This window comes from Homarus americanus, unplaced genomic scaffold, assembly GCF_018991925.1.
Source record: "Homarus americanus isolate GMGI-L3 unplaced genomic scaffold, GMGI_Hamer_2.0 scaffold24260, whole genome shotgun sequence".
NCBI lineage: Eukaryota > Metazoa > Arthropoda > Malacostraca > Decapoda > Nephropidae > Homarus > Homarus americanus.
The window spans coordinates 5,362,283-5,383,405 of NW_024721079.1; the positions used below are offsets into that span (position 1 = coordinate 5,362,283).

At 39.5% G+C, this 21,123-nt stretch overlaps 1 protein-coding gene across 8 annotated transcripts in view; it reads left to right on the plus strand.

Annotated features, from left to right (window-relative positions):
- LOC121861468 (ethanolamine-phosphate phospho-lyase-like) overlaps positions 1-20,731 on the plus strand; it is a 60,897-nt gene extending 40,166 nt beyond the window's left edge. For 7 of the 8 annotated variants that reach the window (XM_042359215.1, XM_042359217.1, XM_042359220.1 and 4 more), the window contains 5 exons: positions 240-327; positions 3,010-3,129; positions 6,899-7,143; positions 11,721-11,879; positions 20,316-20,731. In XM_042359215.1, coding sequence (XP_042215149.1) covers positions 240-327; positions 3,010-3,129; positions 6,899-7,143; positions 11,721-11,879; positions 20,316-20,454 — 751 coding nt within the window. In that variant the 3' untranslated portion in view covers positions 20,455-20,731. Of the gene's footprint in view, positions 1-239; positions 328-3,009; positions 3,130-6,898; positions 7,144-11,720; positions 11,880-12,832; positions 13,096-20,315 lie in introns of those variants that run through there. The other variant, XM_042359216.1, reaches the window with a different exon arrangement.
- Positions 20,732-21,123: the final 392 nt, after the last annotated feature.

The following is a 21,123-nucleotide window of genomic DNA, read 5'->3' on the forward strand; positions in this document are numbered from 1 at the left end:
AAAAGCTAAGGTGCTCCGTTGTTTCCATTTTCCCATGTGATTTTATAAAGAAATATATATATATAGGTCAGATTCATGGGGGTAATGTCACTGTTCACTGCCATGCAGAACAGAGGTTCGTACACCAAGCTTTAGAAAAATTAAAAGAAATATCATTGATAGTTCCCCCAAAATATTGGAACTTTGTGAAATATATATATAGTACAGTGTGTTAACTGCAGTACTGTACACTCTTTCAGTTTGATCCGTGAAGCTGGAGGAGTATGTATAGCAGATGAAGTTCAGACAGGTCTTGGTCGGACTGGGGAATATTTTTGGGCTTTTGAGGTAGATACTTTTAAATATCTGTGTGTCTGTGTGTTGTCAAATGATTTTCATGAGATGTCCTCCATATTCAGAAGCCCATGAATTACAGAGGTTAAGAGTACAGTCATGCGCCGGTTAACGTCCTAGATACGTTCTTGGAAACGTGACGTTAACCGAAATGGACGTTGTCCGATCATCACATAAACTTTTTATTTATACTTACGTGTATGTGGAATACTATATACGTACATATACACTTTTACTCTTAAATCACTACTGTAATGTGATACAGGTGATTAATTTTTATCTCTTGTGCAAAATACATGACGTTTATATTAAAATTATTCACTGGTTTACAAGGATTCCAGCAACGCCAGCAGATGGAGGAGAGAGAGGGTGCGAGGGGGCGTGGGGGGGAGGGGAGGTAGCACGTTTGACAGTTGGCACAGGCCCAGGTCTAACGCGTGTATATTTATCAGTTCTTAGGTGACTAAGCTTCTCTCTTATAAAAAGCCAGTAAAATGACCTGGGTGAATATAATTAACATAGCTGGGATTCTTGTAACATACTGATTAATTTCAATATAAACATGCTATAATTTGCACTAGACAAAACAATTTTAGTACCGTAATCAGATTAGTACACGTGCACTCCAGCTTTGCACTAAGAAATCTATGTAAATCTACCCAAAAATACACTAATGTACAACAATTTTTATCTCTTGAGCAAAATATATGACGTTTATATTCAAATTATTGGCTATCTTGCAAGGATTCCAGCAATGCAAATTATAATCTCCTAACTTTAGTCTGAGATATTATATAAGATAAAAACTGTAAGCCTAAAAGCCTGGCTGGGACTGACGGCTCCGCCACCCAGCGAGGGGTTGGGAGGGTGGGATTCTTGTAAGATACTGATTTATTTGAATATAAACATGTTGTAATTTGCACTAGACATAACAATTTTAGTACTGTAATCAAATTAGTACATGTGCAGTCCAGCTTTGCACTAATTTATTTTACGTTTATTTTAGTATGGTGTGTGAATGTAATGGGTGAAAATAAATGAAGAAATTTGTGTAAATCTACCCAAAAATACAGTTGAAAAACTTTTTATAAAATGTACATTGTACACTAATGTACTACATTTTTTATATCGAGCAAAATATAGGACTCTTATATTCAAATTAATCTCTGTCTTGCAAGGATTTCAGCAATGCAAATTATATTATCGTAACTTTAGTCCGAGATATTATATAAAATAAGCATAAAGAAATCACCAATCTTTTATCTTGAACACGAGGGTGGCGGGAAGAGGGAGGGGGCGGGAGGTGAGGTGACAGAATGTCTGGCGTTTGTTTTTTATTTATTTGAGATAAGATTTGACAGTTGGCGCTGAAGGCCTGCCTGCGTGTTTATTTATCATTACTTAAGAGTGACTAAGCTCTTCTCATAATTTTCCACCCAAATGATCTGGGCGAATATAACTTACATTGGAGGGATTCTTGTAAGATAGTAATTTATTTGAATTTTTTATTTTTTTTTTATTTTTTTATTTTTTTTTTTTTTTCCAATTTAAATTTTAATTATTTGTTCCTTGATAGAGGAAGTGGGATCCTAGTGCTGTCACTTGGTACCCCTGTACCATAACACCAGAAGCAACTGGCCAGTGTCACAAGTATATACAGTCATCCCTTGGTTATCGCGCCTAATTGGGACCCCGCCAATAACGAAAGTACAGAACCTATGGGATTTATTCTAATTGGTTCCTGGCACCCAAGACCCAACCCCAAGTTTCCCATTTTACGACCATGTATGCCCACTAAATATATATGTAATGTTATGGTAAATATAAACACACATAGGCATGGCTAGGTTTATTACAAAGTGATGAAAAGGGTACGCTTAATACTATAGTCCACAAAACATGAAGCTATGTTTTTTTATTTGGTCCCCCATCATACGAGTCCGTTTTCTCTCACATCAGGACGCCTGAGTCCTCCGTTTTCTCTCTTAATCTTAGAGTGCACCAGAAACTTTACTATTTTTAGTAATGCCACAGATTTTGAAATTGCAACCCCAATTGCAACTTGCAATTGTTGAGGCAACTAGATATGTCTGATTACAGCAAATGTGTTATTGTCAATTTGTAGGTGAAAGATTTTATCCTTAATAGATGTAGGTTAACATTTCACCTGTAGGCAAGCGCTTAGAATAGCCTAAGTAAGGAAGCATATTCCTTTAACACATAATATCTGACTAGTATGGGGAGGATCATCGTGTCTCCGTCAGGGGGTCGTGGAGTGGCGGTTCAGCAGGCATCACGTGGTTTTTTTTTGGGGGGGGGGGCCACGGACGTATATACGATCGGACGTTGTTCGGTCGGATGTTAACCGGCGCATGACTGTATTGTAATAGTCATGAGGCATTCGTTATTTAGTTGAACCAGGAAGCATTAATGAATTTGTCACATAATAGTCTCCTTAGAGCATATTACTGTACTGGTACATTCTCACCCAAAAGTTTAACTCTCCCAGGCAGCTATTGCTGCACTGCCTGCTTCAGGTGTTTAAAACTGTCTCAGTACCAACCAGAACATGAAACCGATATGAATGAATCTAAAGGTTCAAAGTAACAGACTTGATTTCATACTTCTGAAACAGGCAGTGCAGCACCTAATTGGAATATTTTATTTTATTTTCAGCAACATGGCATTGTTCCAGACATTGTTACTATAGGTAAGCCTCTTGGTAATGGTCATCCTATGGCAGCTGTGATAACTACTAGAGAAATTGCTGATGCTCTTGGGGAATACTATTCCACTGTGAGTACAGTATCTTTGTTTGTACAGTTTTTAGAACTTAGATATTTAGAGAGCATTGAATCAGTTGGTACTCTTTCAAAATGTATACAGTAGTACCCCGATTTACGCGGTCAATTGAACCCACAGGGTACCGCGGAAAGTGAAATCCCGTAAAGTGAACAACAGAACATATGGGATTAATTCCAATAGAGACTGGCCCGACCCCCAAACTCCACTTTTTGACGACACACAACTATGTTGTAGTAAAAATATTATCTTAACTTTATGATGGTATGCACACACAATTAATATAGAAGAGGTTAGGTTAGGAAAAATAAAGGTTAAGTTAGGAAAAATAAAGGTTAGGTTAGGAAAACTAAAGGTTGGGTGTAACACTTACGTTAGTAGAAGAGATGGGTCGGTATACGGGGATGGAGGTTGGTTCCGAGGCAGAGGGCAGATTACTGGCCCTCAGGTGAATCACCATTACTAGGTGCATCACCATCACTATCAGTTATAGTTGTCAGGGCTTCCCTGACAAATCCCTCAAAGTCACTTTCACTGTCACTATCACTGGCTCTGGCTGGCTGTGGTGGGTTGCGGGCGAAGAACTCGGTAATGCTTTTTTGACGGCTAGTGTTGATGCTGTCTTGATACACCTTGATGTACGGCTCCATAGCCTGCACCAACCGGGTATGGAAGACTTCATAGCGGTCATCGTCAGGGTCGTTGGAAAGGAAGAGCTTTAATTTTTCTGCACACTCGATGGCACCCTGAATATTACTATGCGTTAATTTGTGTTCTTCTGGGATTGATGCACCACCTTCCTCTTCACTGACGTTATCATCTTCCAACATCTTGTCGGCAGTCATTTCAGGATCTCTGATCACCTCCAGGATGTCTTCGTTGGTGGTCTCGGAGAAGCCTTCAGCTGTAATACTGTGCGCAGCTTCTCTTGCAAGGTCCAATGCCACTGTCACAGACTGAACCTCACCAGTCACAGGTTGACTCCGCCTCTCACCTGGTATGCCATGCAACACATGCCTCCATGCGTGACGAATCGTAGCTATAGACAGCTGATCCCATGCCTCCACCAAGAAGTCTACATCTTGTTTGACGTTAAATTTCTTCCAAAACTGTTTGACAAGAACTTCTTGAGTCGCCACCTCTTGTTCCTTGTCCTCGTCGCTTTTACTCTCGCTGTCGGTGTCACCCAGCTTACGCAACTCATCCTTGGTGTTGGTACAGTCATTCAGGAGCTTGAATTTCTTTGCCGAGTATGCAGCTTTAACATTTCAGATCAACTCCTGGTCCATGGGCTGGATTAATGACGTAGTGTTGGGAGGAAGGAAGACCACTTTTACGTTGGGGTGACGATCCATAAGTAGGGGCGAGTGTCCTGGTGCGTTGTCAAGGAGCAACAAAATCTTGAATGGAACATTTTTTTGCTCGCAGAATTTCTTCACGTCGGGAATGAAACAGTCATCAAACCAGGAGAGTGACAGAGCAGAGAACATCCACGCCTTGCGTGCGGTCAGCCAATGGACATTAATCTTGCTCATGTCCACGTTCTTGTAGGCGTGCGGCTTGCGGGCTGTGTGAATCACCGATAACTTTGGTTTACAGGTACCAGAGGCATTGGTGGTAAAGAGGACGGTGATGCGCTCCTTCTGCAACTTCCGACCCCGAACCTTGCTGGCAGACTGGACAACAAAGGTCTTGGTTGGCAGCTTTTTCCAAAATTGGCCGGATTCGTCCATGTTGAACACCTGGTCGTCAGTGTCCTGCCCTTCCTCCATAACCTCACGTAAGAACGGAGGAAAATCTCTAGCCGCCACACGGTCAGCACTCGCTTCTTCACCACCAATGTTGATGTTGGTGATATTGTTCCTCTTCTTAAACCTATGCAGCCAACCAGAGGAAGCATTGAAGGGTTTGGGCTCTGCAATTCCCATCTTACGTGACACTGCTGCGTATAGTTCACGTGCGTACTCTTGAATGGATCGCGTGTCCACCGCCATGTTGCGTCGCGCCTGACGAATCAAGTAACTCACCAGCAAATTTTCCACCTTTTGCAGCACCTTGTTCTGGCAATACTTGATCATTGAAGCACCTGCAGACTTTGTGATTCTCATGTGCTCTTTGATCTTGGCTGCATCCTTCTTAATAGTACGAATCGTAGATTCGTTGACTCCATGCTGGCGCGCGAGATCAGCTTGACGTGTTCCTTTCTCCACATCTTGAATTATCTGGTATTTCACTTCGTAGCTTAGGGAACGTCGTATCTTCTTTGGGTTAGGGCGGCTGGGTCCAGGTAAGGAAAGGTTTCTCTCTGGTGGCGGTGGTCCGGCGGAAGCCATTTCACAGAACAATGGATTCACGTATACACGATGTGGCCTGGAGGGATGAAACTGCCGCGGTTAGGTCAAGCGTCGTCTTTCCTCCCTCCCTCCCGCGGGTGGACACGTCATATTACTTTAAACCAATTACAGCTAGCAGCGGAGGGAGGTAGGGATGCATGGCCAATCACAGTTCGATACGTCATATGACGTCACTGATAACGCAACAGAGACATGCACTGCGCAACCTTACCGCGCGGCTTGCCCAGGCGTAGGCAATAGCAGGCGGGAGGGGCGAATCTAAAAATAGCGTCGAGCCAGACACTCTGCGCGTATATGGGTAGATGAACCGCGGAAAGTGAAAGTTCGAAGTTCGGTTCTGGCGAGGCACCGCGTAAATGAGAAAAAGCGGAAAGTGAAACCGCGTAAAGTGGGGTAATACTGTACCAATTTTTCATATGAGATAAATTCACTTTGAGTATTTTTATTGTTGTATAACAACATATGTTAAAGGTTTGTGATGGTTGATTTACATGCCAAATCACCCAAAATTCCGGAATGTTTCTGAATGATAATCTCCGATTTTTATGAAATTTTACTCCTGTTCACATCTGACGACATGATGTTTGCTTGCAAAATTTCAGTACCAAATTCCATTAAGTTTTTGAGTTAAGGTTTACCAAATTTTGGGTATGTTGCAGAGCTCCACCAAGTGGTTTTAGGGGATATTTTAATACTAAGAATTGTCTTTATTTTGACGACATTGAGCTCCAGTTTTCTGCTGCTCCTTTTCTTTTTTCTTTTTTCTTGTTAACCTTCTCACAACTAGGTCGATTTGGGAAATTTCTAACCATTCCCCACTTGATGAAACTTATTCATAGTGCCATGAACTACCAGTATATGTTATGGTTATTTCTTTTTAAATTAAAAATTTTGGGTAGAGACATGTATACATTAATTTTCTTAATTTTTTTTTGTTCAGTTACATGTACAGAAGCCCACAGGTACAGTGGGGTCTCATTTTGCGTGGGTATATCATAATGGTATGCATCTGTTCATCGGAAATCCTCGTAAGCAGTGCCCTTTAACGTGTTAAATTCACTATTGTACTGGACTCGACAGACCTTTACTGTAGAACAACTTTGGGTAACCAACTTAACCTTCCCAAAATGACACATCAAATCACATAAACTGCATCGACATTATTAAATAAATATTTTAAGAAAGCCCAGAAAGTTAATTCTGCAATAGACCATGGTCTCCACCGAGTAGTGGAGGAGCTGTATCTCTGCTGCTTTGAGCTGTCTCCTGTGTGTAGTGAAATGGATGACAAATAATTTGTTAATTGTTTGGTAGAAAACTTTCCTTATTTTTTAGACTCGTGTGTAAATGGATGTTATTTCTAATAATTCAAGAAAGTTCCATTTGTATTTGTTTTTGTTTTCTTTCAGTTTGGTGGAAATCCAGTTGCATGTGCAATTGGCATGGCAGTTTTGGATGTAATTGAAAATGAGAAGCTGGTTCAAAGTGCTAAAGCTGTTGGAAAGGCATTGTTAGAAAACCTTCAGCTACTGAAAGCAAAGCATTCCTGTATTGGAGATGTACGAGGGATGGGTCTTTGCATAGGTATAGAAATTGTGGAAGATAAATGTAGCCGAAAACCTGCAACTGAACTCACCCAGGCAATAGTATACAGGTGAGAAGAAACATATTTCATGACCGTTATATGATGGGCTTAGGAACCCCAAAAAGCCATTGCTACATGATTGATCGTACTGTATATCACTATTAATAACCTTTTGGGAAAAATAGAAAAACAGGTTCTGTTCCTGAGACTAAAGATCCCCCCAAAATTTTATATCCTGCTATAATGATTAAATAATGTTTAAATAACTCAAACAATTTATAGGCATGAAATAAATAAGTTTATAAAAAAAGAAAACATTTATCCCAAATAAAGAAAAAACAAAAAATTTTATACAAAATAAAAAAAATTTCCACTTACCTTACATGATAATTATGTGCGTGTACAGCATTGAGTTGCAATCCCCCAGCTGTCACTGCAAGTAATTTTGGGTAGACATATGTAATTTTCTTAATTTTTTTAAGTTTTGTTACATACACATAATCTTTCATACAGAATGTGCCAAAAAAATATAAGATCAAAATCATAAAAGTTTTATCCAATATGACAAAAAACTGGTAAAGCTGTAAGTCTTATCTTCTAGAAAGATTGATGATATTTTTGGAGCTTTGACATTTGGTATAAAATAATGAAGGTTCTTTGATTCTAACAACTCAGATTGGTATAGGGATTGGATTGGATGACCCATTAGGGTGTGTCATACGGAGGCGAATTTTTTTTTTTTAGTTTGAAAAATCGGCTCATGGTATTAATGATGTAGTTCTATGTGCAGAATCATGTGATATCTTCAGATTTGAAAAGTTTTCATTTTTTGCTAGGTAAATTTTAACTTGAAATCTTATGAAAATTCAGTATTCCCACCCTTTTACCAACACCACTAAATAGCTTATTTAAAGTAAAGTAAATGTATCAGGTTAATTTATTAGGATGAAAATGATCCAGAATAGTGAAACGAATGATCTTGACACATTTATTAAATTTAATATTCCTTTAGAAACAAAATCATCAAATACAAAACCGGTTTACTACTACGACCCGGTGTTGCTGCACACCATAGAGAACATGTCTTTCTTGCTTTGTTTCTACTCATCACCTCCTGCTGACCACCTGAGCTCGGATGTAGCCTTCCCTCCTCTCCTGGCTGTACACGTGACTGCTGGCCTCGCTCACTTGCTGTACACAACGCTCTATACTCTGGGTGTGCGAGGGCCAGGCAGGGACATGCATGGGGTTGTCCAGGAAAGCTCTGACTTGAACATTGGTGAGGCTGCAGGTAAGAGGGGGCTCACTGCCAGCCTGGATGTTATCCAGATCTATGAGATCAGTGAGGGTCTTGGCACCTAGATTGACTTCAGGAGTCTTCCTGACCCTGAAGGAATCGTCACCAACTGATTCGTCATGCCCAGATCCTCTCATAAGTCTCATATCCAAGATCTTTTTGACTGCCACTCTTCTCTCCTCCTCATCCTTACTGCAGAGCATTGTCTGCAGAACTGCCTCGGATGAGCATACCAGGAAGATCTCCTCACAGTCTGCTCCACAATCTGAACAACCTTCCTTGGCTGACTCCTCAGGAGCTCAAGCTGGAAGAGAACATGCCTCGGACCTTCGGAGAACAATGACTTGACCTTGGTGTTGAACCAATTTGGCAAGTAGACACTCACGATGAATTGGACAATAAGTCTCAGGTTGTGAAGCTGGTTCCTTTTCAGTTTATGATGAGCGACCCAAATTCTGCAGAACCTGAGAGCCGTTGTGAGCCACCTAGAATGTGAGACTGGACCTATCTGCAGGTAAGCAAGTCTATCAGGCATGACCCCAGTTTTGATGGCACTGCAAATCATGTAACCATAGCACTGGTCAGTACTCAGGTCGTCAATTACAGTATGTGCAAGCTCAACGAGTGGAGGGCCAACTGTGATTTTTTCAAAGCTTGGATTTATTTCTAACTCAGTGGCAGAGTCCAGCATCTTGCCAAGAGGACCAGACCATCTGTTGTTTGAAAGAGTCTTGCCATCCAGCTCCTGGATCAGATGTCTGAGTGGCAACTCGTTGGTGTGGAGGTCACAAACAATCCAGACCAGCTTCCTCCCAATCTTCCGCTCTATCCACTGTATGACCCCCCTTGCCACCCTGTGTTCGTGTTGGTGCTGTCCTCCAATGGCCTGCAGGGTCTGGCTTACGCCTTCTCTCTCTGGAGCCAGTTCACAATGTTATCTGCCACTATCTCAGCTGGTTTCCTTGATGTCATCTTTTCTCTGGAGAAATGCCACAACATTTCCCTCCCAGTTCATCAGAGCAGGAGGAAGTTCTCCTTCACCATGGCAGGGAACAACTTGTCAGGAATCTCCAACTTTCATGAACACTTTAGTGTCATCCTCTTCCTATCAAAGAACAAACAATTAATCTTCCATTTTCTCTTATCCCTTATCAAACTCCTTCAAAAGCCACGACAAGTTTCTCCCTGAGCTCTCTTACTTTGTTATGATCTATCACCAGGTGAACATCATCAGGTGTTATCAACCACCGCCAATCCAGGCAGCTGTTGCTATCTCGTAGTTTCTCTTGAGACCAGTGTGGTGTCGCGAGTGCTGGCCAGATTATGCTCGGATATCTTTCCTATTTCGAATCTTATGCCTCCTGGAAGGTTTGGGATCATTATTTTCTGGGTTAGGACAAAGTCACCATTCTGGTCAGCACTGGACTGGCCATATGGGAAGTCATTAAATCCCCTGAATCAGCTTGACTCCAATCATCGGCCTTTTTTACCCTCACCCCCTCTGGGCCTCAAGCCCTCTTTTCCTCGGCAATCTTCTCCTCTTTCTGTCTCTGTGGCAGCCTCCTGTCTCTTGACCCGGAATATCTTGGCTAGAAATTATGAGAGCCCCTATACTGCCAGTCTTCTCTGTGCTTTGACAAATGCCAGTTCGGACACAGGAATCTTTCAGTCCTTGCAACAGGAGAGATGTGGGCCTCGATTTACAGTCACTTAGACGCATTCCAAACTCAGGACAGAAGAACAATTGGGCACTTGCAGTATTCTCATCAAAATAACTGGTCCATTTCCGCCCTTGGCTGTCCTTAACTGCAAGTTTTCCTCTCCCAAGAGATATCTCTTGCCTTTTCCCAACTGGCTAGCAGTCTCTCACTAATCTTCTTCTGACTTGTTATGACTGGAAGCTTGAACTGAGCGTTAGCCAGAGTGTACTGTGCCAAGACAGCTTTGGTCATATCACTGGCAATGTCTTTGTTTGTGTAAGTTCTTTGGTTCTTTTCACTGATTTGCCTGATTAAAACACCATATCTCAAAGCATCTCTCAATGTAGGCAACTCCGACTTCAGGAGCTCTCTCCCAGACCCAAGATAGTGACTGAGATGGCTGGATTTTTGGTTCCTCGTCCTGACACAAGCAGCCATCGCAAATATTATCAACTTATAAATGCATCAGAATCTGAAACAGAAAAAAATATTGTTAGTTGGGTTGTTAAAGAATGAAGTCAGAAAGCAATGTTCACTATTTAATTGTAATGCACTAATGCAGCTGTACGTTAGATTTTCGATAAATTTCACGCTAAAATTTACCTAGCAAAAGGTTGCAAAATATTGAAACTGAAATTATTTTCTGTTTATATACACGAAAATCTACCAAAAAAGTGATGGGCCATTAGTTTTAGCTGATCTTCCCTCTTATGACACACCCTAATGACCCAGTGTTGTTATACAAAGATAGAGTGAAAAAAATAAAAAAATTCCTGACTGGCATTAAGACTAGAATGATTTGCATATCTTTTGGTGACGCAAGGACTCTAATGGTACGTACTCAGTGTAGGATGTTATAGAGGTCTTGATGATGTGGAGCTCAGGATAAATTGAGGTCAAGATGATGTGAGACCCAAGTTACCATTAAGTCAGGAATATCTAAGGGCCATGGTGTAAGGCATGGCTCTAGTTGGTGTGAGACCCAAAATGTTCTCAGACATACTTGGGTGAAGTTGTTGTGGGGTCAGATGTTGTGGTTGTCTGGATGTTCCTGGGCTCGGATTTGTGTGGAACCTAGGATATTGTCAGACCCTGAAAAGTTTTAGGTTCCAGTGATATTGATGGATGCAATTTAATCCAGGGCTTAAAATGATGTGGATTCAAAAATATTGTAGGTGTCAGTATAATTTGGGTTTTCATATGACCATAGGGTGTTGTCAAACCCAAGAATATGAGACTCATTATGGTGGTTTATGATGATGTGAGGTCCAGGATGTTGTAAGACCTGGGACAATGCAGGGCTCAAGATGATACGGGCCCAAGATGATGCCAAGTAAAGAATGATAGTTGACCTAGGATGGTATCAGACTTAGGATGATGGTCCCAAGATGGTGTCAAGTCAAGGATGATGTTAGACCCAGGATAATGTACTTATAGTGCTTATGGTGCTGTGGACTATATGACAATGTGAGGATGATGATGTGGTAATACTGATCATGAGAATTGTCAAATTCAGAATAAGTCTTCCATGAAATGTTATATTGAAACTTTTTGATGATAGGTCCTGTTACAGCATATTTGGGACTTATTATTAAGGTAGATTTTTTTATTATAGTATCCTTTTTATATATATATATATTTTTTTCTAGATTAAAAGAGGATCATCATATTCTGGTTCAAGCACAGGGGCCAAATCGCAACGTAATTGCAGTTACACCACCAATGTGCTTTACTCAGCTCAATGCTCGGTCTCTCTTTAATTCTCTTGATGCTGTTCTTTCTGATTGTGGTCAGCAAGGAGCAGGGAGGTAAGAGATGTTATGCATTCTGAGAATTTGAAAGTACAGTAATAAACAATATCATGAAAATCAAGTTAAATAGATGTACTCACACAAAAAAAAGCCTCTGCCCCTTTTCTCTTTGATACAATATGACACAATGGTCAAACAATTCTGATCACTCTTTGTGAATCTTTGACAACCGAACCAAAACTGCTGTACATTGTGTTCCTTTGCAAACACATTGGGCCCAGGTGGGCAGATAGTTTTTATTGTGTGTGTACATTGTTGTAGATTATTTGTTTAAATGTGAAAATGTTTTGTAGACCTTATGCTGCTGTATAGCTATTAACTAGGCAATATATACAATACCACTGTTTGACTGGAGGGTACATATGGTACTCCATGTTTTGTGTAGCTGGGTGAAACATGCACATCCCTCAAAATACTGAATACTGTATTTAGGTGATATCTACACATCATCCTCCAAAGTTTATGTATCTGGCTGATACATCTACCTCCTGATCAACTTTACGGTTACCTGTAGATGATGAAAAACATCATTCAAGCACTCTTAGTGTAGTGGATAACAGGTACAATCATGCAAATGATCATACAAGCATGAAATTTGTTATGAACATTCAGTATGGGTTACTTATCAAATCTATCTGATTGGACATTCAAAATTCCAAGTTGGCCGCCAAATTTGCCTAACCGAAAACATTTTTTACAAATAATGACTTATTATAGGGCAATCTGTGTACAGAAGGTTTTTATTCCTATGTTTAAAGGATGCTAGAACAGATTATGATTGTTTTGAAGCCCTCAGATATGTCTTTTATGCATAAAGTAATGGTTCTGCACATACCTTTACCTCTTTTCATAAAAATAAGATAAGGCAATTCTTAAACAATGAGAAACATGTTTATATCTTGCTCATACCCTTGGGAGATATTGTTATAAGAATTCTTTCATATTTACAGCTACTGGCATGTACAGTCACCCAAAAAATTCCTGTCGCCTCTCATCCTGAACCATAAGACCAAAAGAAATCCACATTTCTTCAAGACCAATTTCTCCTAGTGATGTGAACACAGATACAGTATAGCTATGACAAAGTCATCTTGTGTCCTTGCCTTTTATGAGAACTCTTTTACTGCCTTCCATTACAGCTTGTCTTGCATGTACAAAAAGGCGAGTACAGTCGGCCCTTAACATACGCGGGTTTAGCATACACGGATTTGCAAATACACGGATTGCCCCGCCGGAAGAATATTCTGTACATTGAAGTAATTGAAGTACATTCAAATCGCGCGCCATTCAACTCGCACGCGGCACCGAACACGGGACACCGCCCGCTCCCGCAACCTCACACACACACACACACGCATAGCTCTCCCTCACTCAGTCAGTCTCGCTGTAACCACGCTTGTGTTGACATCAGCATTGTACAGTAGAAGTCCAAAAATCCGGACTGCTTGGGGATTGGGTCGGTCCGGATTTTTGGATTTTCCGGATTCTCATGCAGTACTTGTAAAATTCAAATTTAAGAAGGAATAAAGAAGAGATGAACAGGTACATTTTGATAGTTTATTCATTAGCAAATATAGCATGCTTTATTTATCAAAACGAGCAGTTTTAATGAAAAAGCTGTGAATTCTAGAATTTTATTCTTTGCCTTTTTTATATCATAAATTGTAGACTTTCCAATGTCGTATGTTTCCATTAGAACAGTATTGCTCACACCACGTTCTAGTTTCTTAATTATTTCAAGTTTGTCACTCAATTTCAACGTGTTCTTCTTTCTCTTCACACAACGAAGTTTATCTACTTTAGGAGCCATTATTATGGGCTTGTACAGTACTCTGTAAATGGAAAGAGTAGGACTCAAAATATTGTTATATTACAATGGTATTCTATTCATACTGTGCTTGATATAATGCATTCACGGAAATGTAATATTTTTGCTGAAATGACGTACGTATTACAGTGGAAAGTGGGATAAAATCGTGAAGAAAACAATGCCTTTCGCTTTCTTTCGTTCAAAAGATGTTACCGTAATCGCTTTTCGAATGGTTTAGTTAAAAAACTGTTGTATTACAATAATAATCCCTCCTAATTGACTTGAATAAATACTTGAATGGAAATATACAATATTTTTGTTGAAACTACCCGCGTTTCAGTGTAAAGTGTCGTATTAATGAATGGTAAACAATTTGCCTTCGGCACTCGTGTTTCAGGCACGGTGAGCCTCAGTTTATAGGACGTAGAGCGTTTTTACTGAAAGTTTTGTTGTTCCATTACCCTCAAAAACGTGGCTCGAACTATAAACAAGGAATATCATAAATTAACGATTTCTTGGTCAAAAAATCAGGGTCGACCGATAAACGAGGGGGGGGGTTATAGACGAGTATATACGGTATTTTGTCACAGTTTGATTGCTCGTTTTAAAGTGGCGACCACGTGGTCGCTTGTTGTCGCTGTGCAGCTGTGGCGCTCACACATACACAAAAGCCCGCTAAAAAAAAAAAAAAAAAAAATAGTTTTCGAAGAATCCGGATTCTCGGGTGGTCCGGATTTCTGGCATCCGGATTTTTGAACTTTTACTGTACAGTAGTTGCAAAAATATTACATTCACGTGAATGTATTATATCAAGCACAGTATGAATAGAATATAACTAATATAACAGTATTTTAACCGAAAACTACTAAAAAAACGAGTAACATATCTTGAACATCGGAAGGTTAGGTAAAGTCTTTTGTTTTCATGTAGTTTATCCTAATTTACATTGAAATGCATTACGTTTCAGCAAAACTACTATTTATTTCTGAGAATATGGAAATGTAATATTTTGCTGAAATGACGTACGTATTACAGTGGAAAGTGACGAAAGCAATGACTTTCGCTTTCTTTCGTTCAAAAGATGTTACTGTAATCGCTTTTCGAATGGTTTTCAGTTAAAAAACTGTTGTATTACAATAATATTCTCTCCTAATTCACTTGTGATGCAACAGTTTTTTTAACTGAAAACCATTAGAAAAGCGATTACGGTAACATCTTTTGAACGAAAGAAAGCGAAAGTCATTGTTTTCGTCACGATTTTATCCCATTTTCCACTGTAATACGTACGTCATTTCAGCAAAAATATTACACATCCGTGAATGTAGTATATCAAGCACAGTATGAATAGAATATCATTGTAATATAACAGTATTTTAACCGAAAACTATTAAAAAAATGAGTAAAGTCTTTTGTTTTCGTCATGTATTTTATCCTATTTTACATTGAAATACATTACGTTTCAGCAAAACTACTATTTATTTCTGAGAATATATTCATTCAGGCACAGTTTAGGTAAAATATACATGTGCTGTAAAATTTTTTTAATTGAAAACAATTCGAAAAACACGTACCCTCTAGCCCTGTTCAAGGAGAAGACTGGGAGGAGCTGTTTGGTGCTTAAGACGATGACAAGGAAAATGATTTTGATGGATTTTAATGAAAATATTCAGAAAGACCCTGGTACTGTCAAGGAAAGTGGCTGCTGAAGGCTTCCAGGACATGGCAGAGGACGAGATTAGGGAGCTAATTGAAGAGCACGACACTGAGATGACCGAGGAGGATCTACAGGAGTTAGTAGACTCAGGCAAGGAAGAGGAAGAGGAAGCGAAAGGGAAAGAGGTTGAGGAAGAGCACCAAGAAATAACGTTGGAGAAGTTGGGGGAGATGACCAGGAATATTGAGGCACTGAAAAACCTGGCCTATAGTATGGACCCCTCCATGGTGCGTGCCCTGAAATTCATGCGAGGGATGGATGACGTTTTTGCTCCATACAAAAACATCATGGAAGAAATGAAAAGAAAGAGACGACAACTCCCCATCACCATGTTCTTTGATCACCGAAGGAGAGATTTAACACCATCAATCACTGGCGGCAGTGAGGAAGCAGCTGAATCCACCGTCGCCCCCACTTCACCACCCGTTATGGAATTGAGTGACGATGAGCCCTATGACCCCCCTCCTGTCGCCGAGGATAGGTACGGTACAGTAAAGTGAAATCTTTATCTCTTTTTTTTATAGCTTTTCTTGCCATGTTTATTGTTTGTAAAAATGCACAGTACAGTACAGTTCAGTACTGTACATAGGAAGTGGAGGTGCAGTTATTCACAAAACATTTGTGTTTGTTGTCGGCAGTAGTGACGGTGAGGAGGGAGTGGAGGGAGCGAGTTGGGAGGAGTAGTGACCTTGGACGCGGGAGCAGGGACGAGTGGAGATGCCAGCCAGTACATTATGGGTGTATTAATTGTTTTTATAGTTATTTTTGCATTTTAATATTAAATACTGTACATTACGTTTCAACAAAACTACCATTTATTTCTGAGATAATGGAAATGTAATATTTTTGCTGAAATGATGTACGTATTAAAGTGGAAAGTGGGATAAAATTGTGATGAAAGCAATGACTTTCTCTTTCTTTCGTTCAAAAGATGTTACCGTAATCGCTTTTCGAATGGTTTTCAGTTGTGGGATTATAAGGCTAATGATAGGATAGAATATTATTGTAATACAGTACGAGTACAACAGTTTTTTAACTGAAAACCATTCGAAAAGCGATTATGGCAAAATCTTTTGAATAACGAAAGAATGCGAAAGTCATTGTTTTCGTCATGATTTTATCCCACTTTCCACTGTAATATGTACGTCATTCCAGCAAAAATATTATATTTCCATATTTATTTCTGAGAATACGTATATTCATTCAGTCACAGTTGAGGTAAAATATACTTGTGATGTAATATTTTAATGAAAATACGGTATCATAGTTTTCTTTTGTTTCAAATTTAATTAACAAAGATTGATGTTTCAAATGTAATGAACAAAAATTTATGTACAGTATCTATAAATAAACTTTAATTAATGAATACTTTATGTTTTACATTGTCCTGTGCTACCATACCATGGATTTCGCTACTTTGGGCTTGCTATGATGACGTAAGAGATCTGCCCTGGCAACTGTACCGACACTCACAGCTGGTGGTGCGTTGGTGCATCGTTTCCATTGTTTACTGGTAGTTACTGGTAAATATTTTTCAACCTAACGAAACTATTACCCGTTTAGAGGTCGACCCCCAATTTTTTGCCAAATAATTTGGTCTTAAAAACTCGAACTACACACAGGTATATACGGTAAATAAGGACATGGGGGGCCAGGGTTTTTTTTTGGGGGGGGGGCAGCAAAAATACGCGGATTTTTAACATCCACAGGTATCTCTGTTACGTAACCCCCGCGTATGTTAAGGGCCGACTGTACAGTATCTGCCTCTTCATGGGAGCATGGCGTCAACTCTTCTAGAGGTGTATCATGGTTGCGAATGGCATCTTCTCCCTGTGTTACAATAATTGTGCTAGGTGTAACAATTTCACACATCTTGTTGGCAAGAAAGTGAAAAAGTTCAGTACTGTATTGTTATTGTCATCGCTTAGAAAGCTTCTCCAATTTGTTGGAGCTTTGTTAGTTTCTGTCACCCTTCATCTGAGCTCATTTTGACCTGGTTTCAACTTTTAAACTGTCCTTTGTATAGACATCAAACACAACATCCTCCCTATTATAGTTGGTACAGTAAGATTCCAATTTTGGAAGAACATCTTCACTAGCATATTCATTGAAAGTCTTTGATGACTTAGGAGGAAGGGCATTAATCATAGTTGAACAATCTATTATTATGTTGTTACCAGCTGGTTCTGTGTCTAGCTTAGTTACATCAGCTTCAAGAATTTCAACTTGCTGAGATTTTTGACAGGTATGGAGTTGATCGTTGTCACTCAATGATGCAGGGGCAGACTGATTCTCATGTTGAAGAATTCTTGCAAATCACATTGTCTGGTCGGCAAGAAATGAACGACTGTGAAAATAAATGACAATCATCCATCAGGAACTTCTCCTTTAAACTGTTAGCATCTTGTTCATGTTTGAAGAAGTTTACCTTGTTTCTCTTGATTGGCTAGTATAAAGAATTGTTCCCATTCATTTACAGCCCCTGGATGAATGTCTGAAATTTTTCTTTGCCTCTTTGTAAGTGTGTACCAACCATTTCAGTGAGGGTAGGATCAACAATGTCCTTTGTGTCTAACATAATTAGGTCAGTTGACTCCTCTAGAAATTGGTTTCCCATTTCTCTCAACACAGTGCACAGTGATTTCACTTTATCAAAGAACAACCTTTGAGTATTTGGACTTTCTTCATGATATCAGTTAGTTCCTCTTGGTTCTTTTGTTCCTGACATTGTATCATATCCTGCAAATAAACGATTAGCTTCAGGTCCTGCCACCATCCATCGCCTAAGGGTTGTTGGATCCTCTGTCAGGCCACTGGCTCCCCCATCACCTTATATGACTGCATTGTTTTGTTTGTGTGCCTGGTCTGTGGCTAGAGAAGAGAAATGCCTTTTGATTAATGGACAACAAAATGTCTAATCTGTTTTCCATTCAGGATTACCTTTAGGACCAATATTCATCGCCATTGTGGTACAGAGCCGAGGGTTTATCCTTTTACCACTCTGTATCATATGTACTTACCTGTTTGGGATACAACTAGGTTCAAGCAATTGTTTGCCCTACACCTAGCCCGATCATTCATCCAGTATCATTTAAGTCCGGTGTAATCTGTACACCATCCAGGTAACTTTAATCTTTGGCTTGGCTCTCCCATGCTGGCACACCCTGTCAATTCAGGTGTGGCTACCTAACCTCATTTGGGGCTGATCAGGTAACATTTGAGACACTAAGTACTTATATATGTTACGTTTATTTTTTGTGAAATCGGTTATTTTGCAAAATTACCGGCATGCTTGCTGGTAATTTTGCAAAAAAAAAAAAAAAATTACAAACAGACTAACCAAAGTTGAAAAGAAAAAAAAAAGAACAGGGTCACTTAACTGTGTATCAATCGACACGAGCCATCCTAACCTAACCATGAGGTTAGGTTAATTCAGGTTGTCTATTTGTAAGTTAGTTCACAAAATTACCGGCATGCATGCCGGAAATTTTGCAAAATAACCAATTTCGAAAAAAAAAAGTAACCTAATATATATTATTCTTTACTATGAGTTTCGTACTTAGGTGACAGTGAACCCCATGCTGAGTTTCACAGCAGTGTTGACACCAGTGTGCCCTAGTAGTACATTGACACTAACTCTTTATAAGCATGTTTCCTTTGAATGCTATCCATTTCACAGTTTTCATTACAAAATTCAGATTCTACATACTCAAAAACATGGAAGTCAACACTGAAATCACCTGAATTGATGAACACAATAATTTTTATGCCAGAAAGGAAAATCTGACATCCACATTCAGTGGCCATCTTGGAAAATGGCCACCTTCTTGGAATTTTAAATGTCCAATTAGAAGTACAGTATATTTGAGAATTAACCCATATTGAATCTTCATGCCAATTGTCATATACTTGTATCACAAATGCAAGATTCCTTAAAAAATGGACACTTAGTCGCTCCGCTAATTTTGTTACAAGTGCTACACAACACTTCATGTTGTGTTTACTTGGCAGAGACATATACCACATGCTGTGTGAAATATGTCAAAAAAAAATACACCTACCGATAGGTGGTGCTTTGACAGTATACTGTACTGTACTCTTTGAAGACTGCATATTTAGGTAACTTGTACACAACATCCTCCTTGAATGGCTATCTTGTAAGACTACAGTATATGGGTAGGTGACACATATACAGCCTCCTCCTTGAAAGAGAGAAATTCAACTTGAAATTTTGCTATAGAGTTTGGTGGCTAATTCAAGTATTTTTTATGGTTAGGAATGGAAGTGTTGAATGAAGTCCTACATAACTTTAAAAGTTACAAGCAGCTAGGAAACTTGGGGGTATGCTGGAGGAGGCTCAGCACAATTTTACAAAAATATATATACAGTACAGTAAACCCTCGAAGATCCGGACCCAGGAAATCCGGATTTCAGAGAATCCGGACAAAAAAAATGGGGGTTGTGGGCTTAGAAGCCTCCTAGAAGTTTCCTTAAGAAACATTCCCAAACCAGAGCAAAGAACATTTTAGGCCAGTGGGAGCTGCTTAACCCATCAGTTGCTTGGACACAGGTGCCCAAGGAGGTGGGAAACATAAACAGAGTTGACAATTGTTGTTTGTGGGAATATTATTTCATTCACTCTAGTAATGATACAATGTTTCTTATTATGTTATCACGGGTAAATGCATGGTTTAAATACGGTAATATTTTTAACACTACATTAATACTGTATTTTTTATGTTTCTTATAGTATCATTTATTATTCACCTGAAAATTCGGACAATCGGCTTTTCCGGACAGGTGGTCCCCCCTTTTAGTCCGGATCTTCGAGGATTCACTGTAGTGTAGTTTAATTTGGCTTAGGGATGTATAGAGGCAATGAAGGTATTAACTTTTGTATCTTCTCTAGCACTGGTGTTGCTGGTAGTGTTGGAGTACGACAACCCAGATCAGTCCTCTCCATGGAAGATTTGGATAATCTGGAAGAGGAGGATGTGGAAGGACCTGAGGCAAAGAGACCACGTGCAAGCTATGATGATATTGATTAAGAAACTGATTACAGTGAGGAAAGTGTGGTTTGTAAATCATCATATTCGTAGTGTGAGTGCAAAATTCATCTGTAGTAGAATATCTCGCCAGTACTGTATACAGTAGGGTCGGGATATATCACGAGATAGGGTCCAAGGATGTTAGGCAATAAAGTGTGACCTATTATTCCTCGCTATTATCTCTTAATTTCACTGCTGCCTTTATGCTCATATTATCACACTGTTTAAATTGTCTAATTTGTGTGTGGAGAACCTAATACAGGGAGATCTGAACATCTTTGACAAATTTTTTTTTCCTCAAGGCATTTTGCTGGGCGAGGTGAACAAACACAGGGATAGTGACGTCACAGTGTGGTAGTCTCTCTTCTGTTTCCGTGCAGTTATGTTTTCAATCGTTACAGGGACCGATTGAAATGTACTGCAATTGCATTACGCGAATGCATCTGTGTCAATGGAAACCACTGGGTACATTTCAATATGATCTATTTTTGGCATTAACGCTTCTACTACCGCATAAATGGAATCCAAGCCTAAGCCAGAAGCTTAAGACAGTTTAAATGTGGACTTCAGTAACTTTTAATACAAGAGTATGTAAGATTTGTTAACATACATTACATGCATAACATTGATGGGCATATGAAAATTTACTCATTTCTGATAACCCATGTG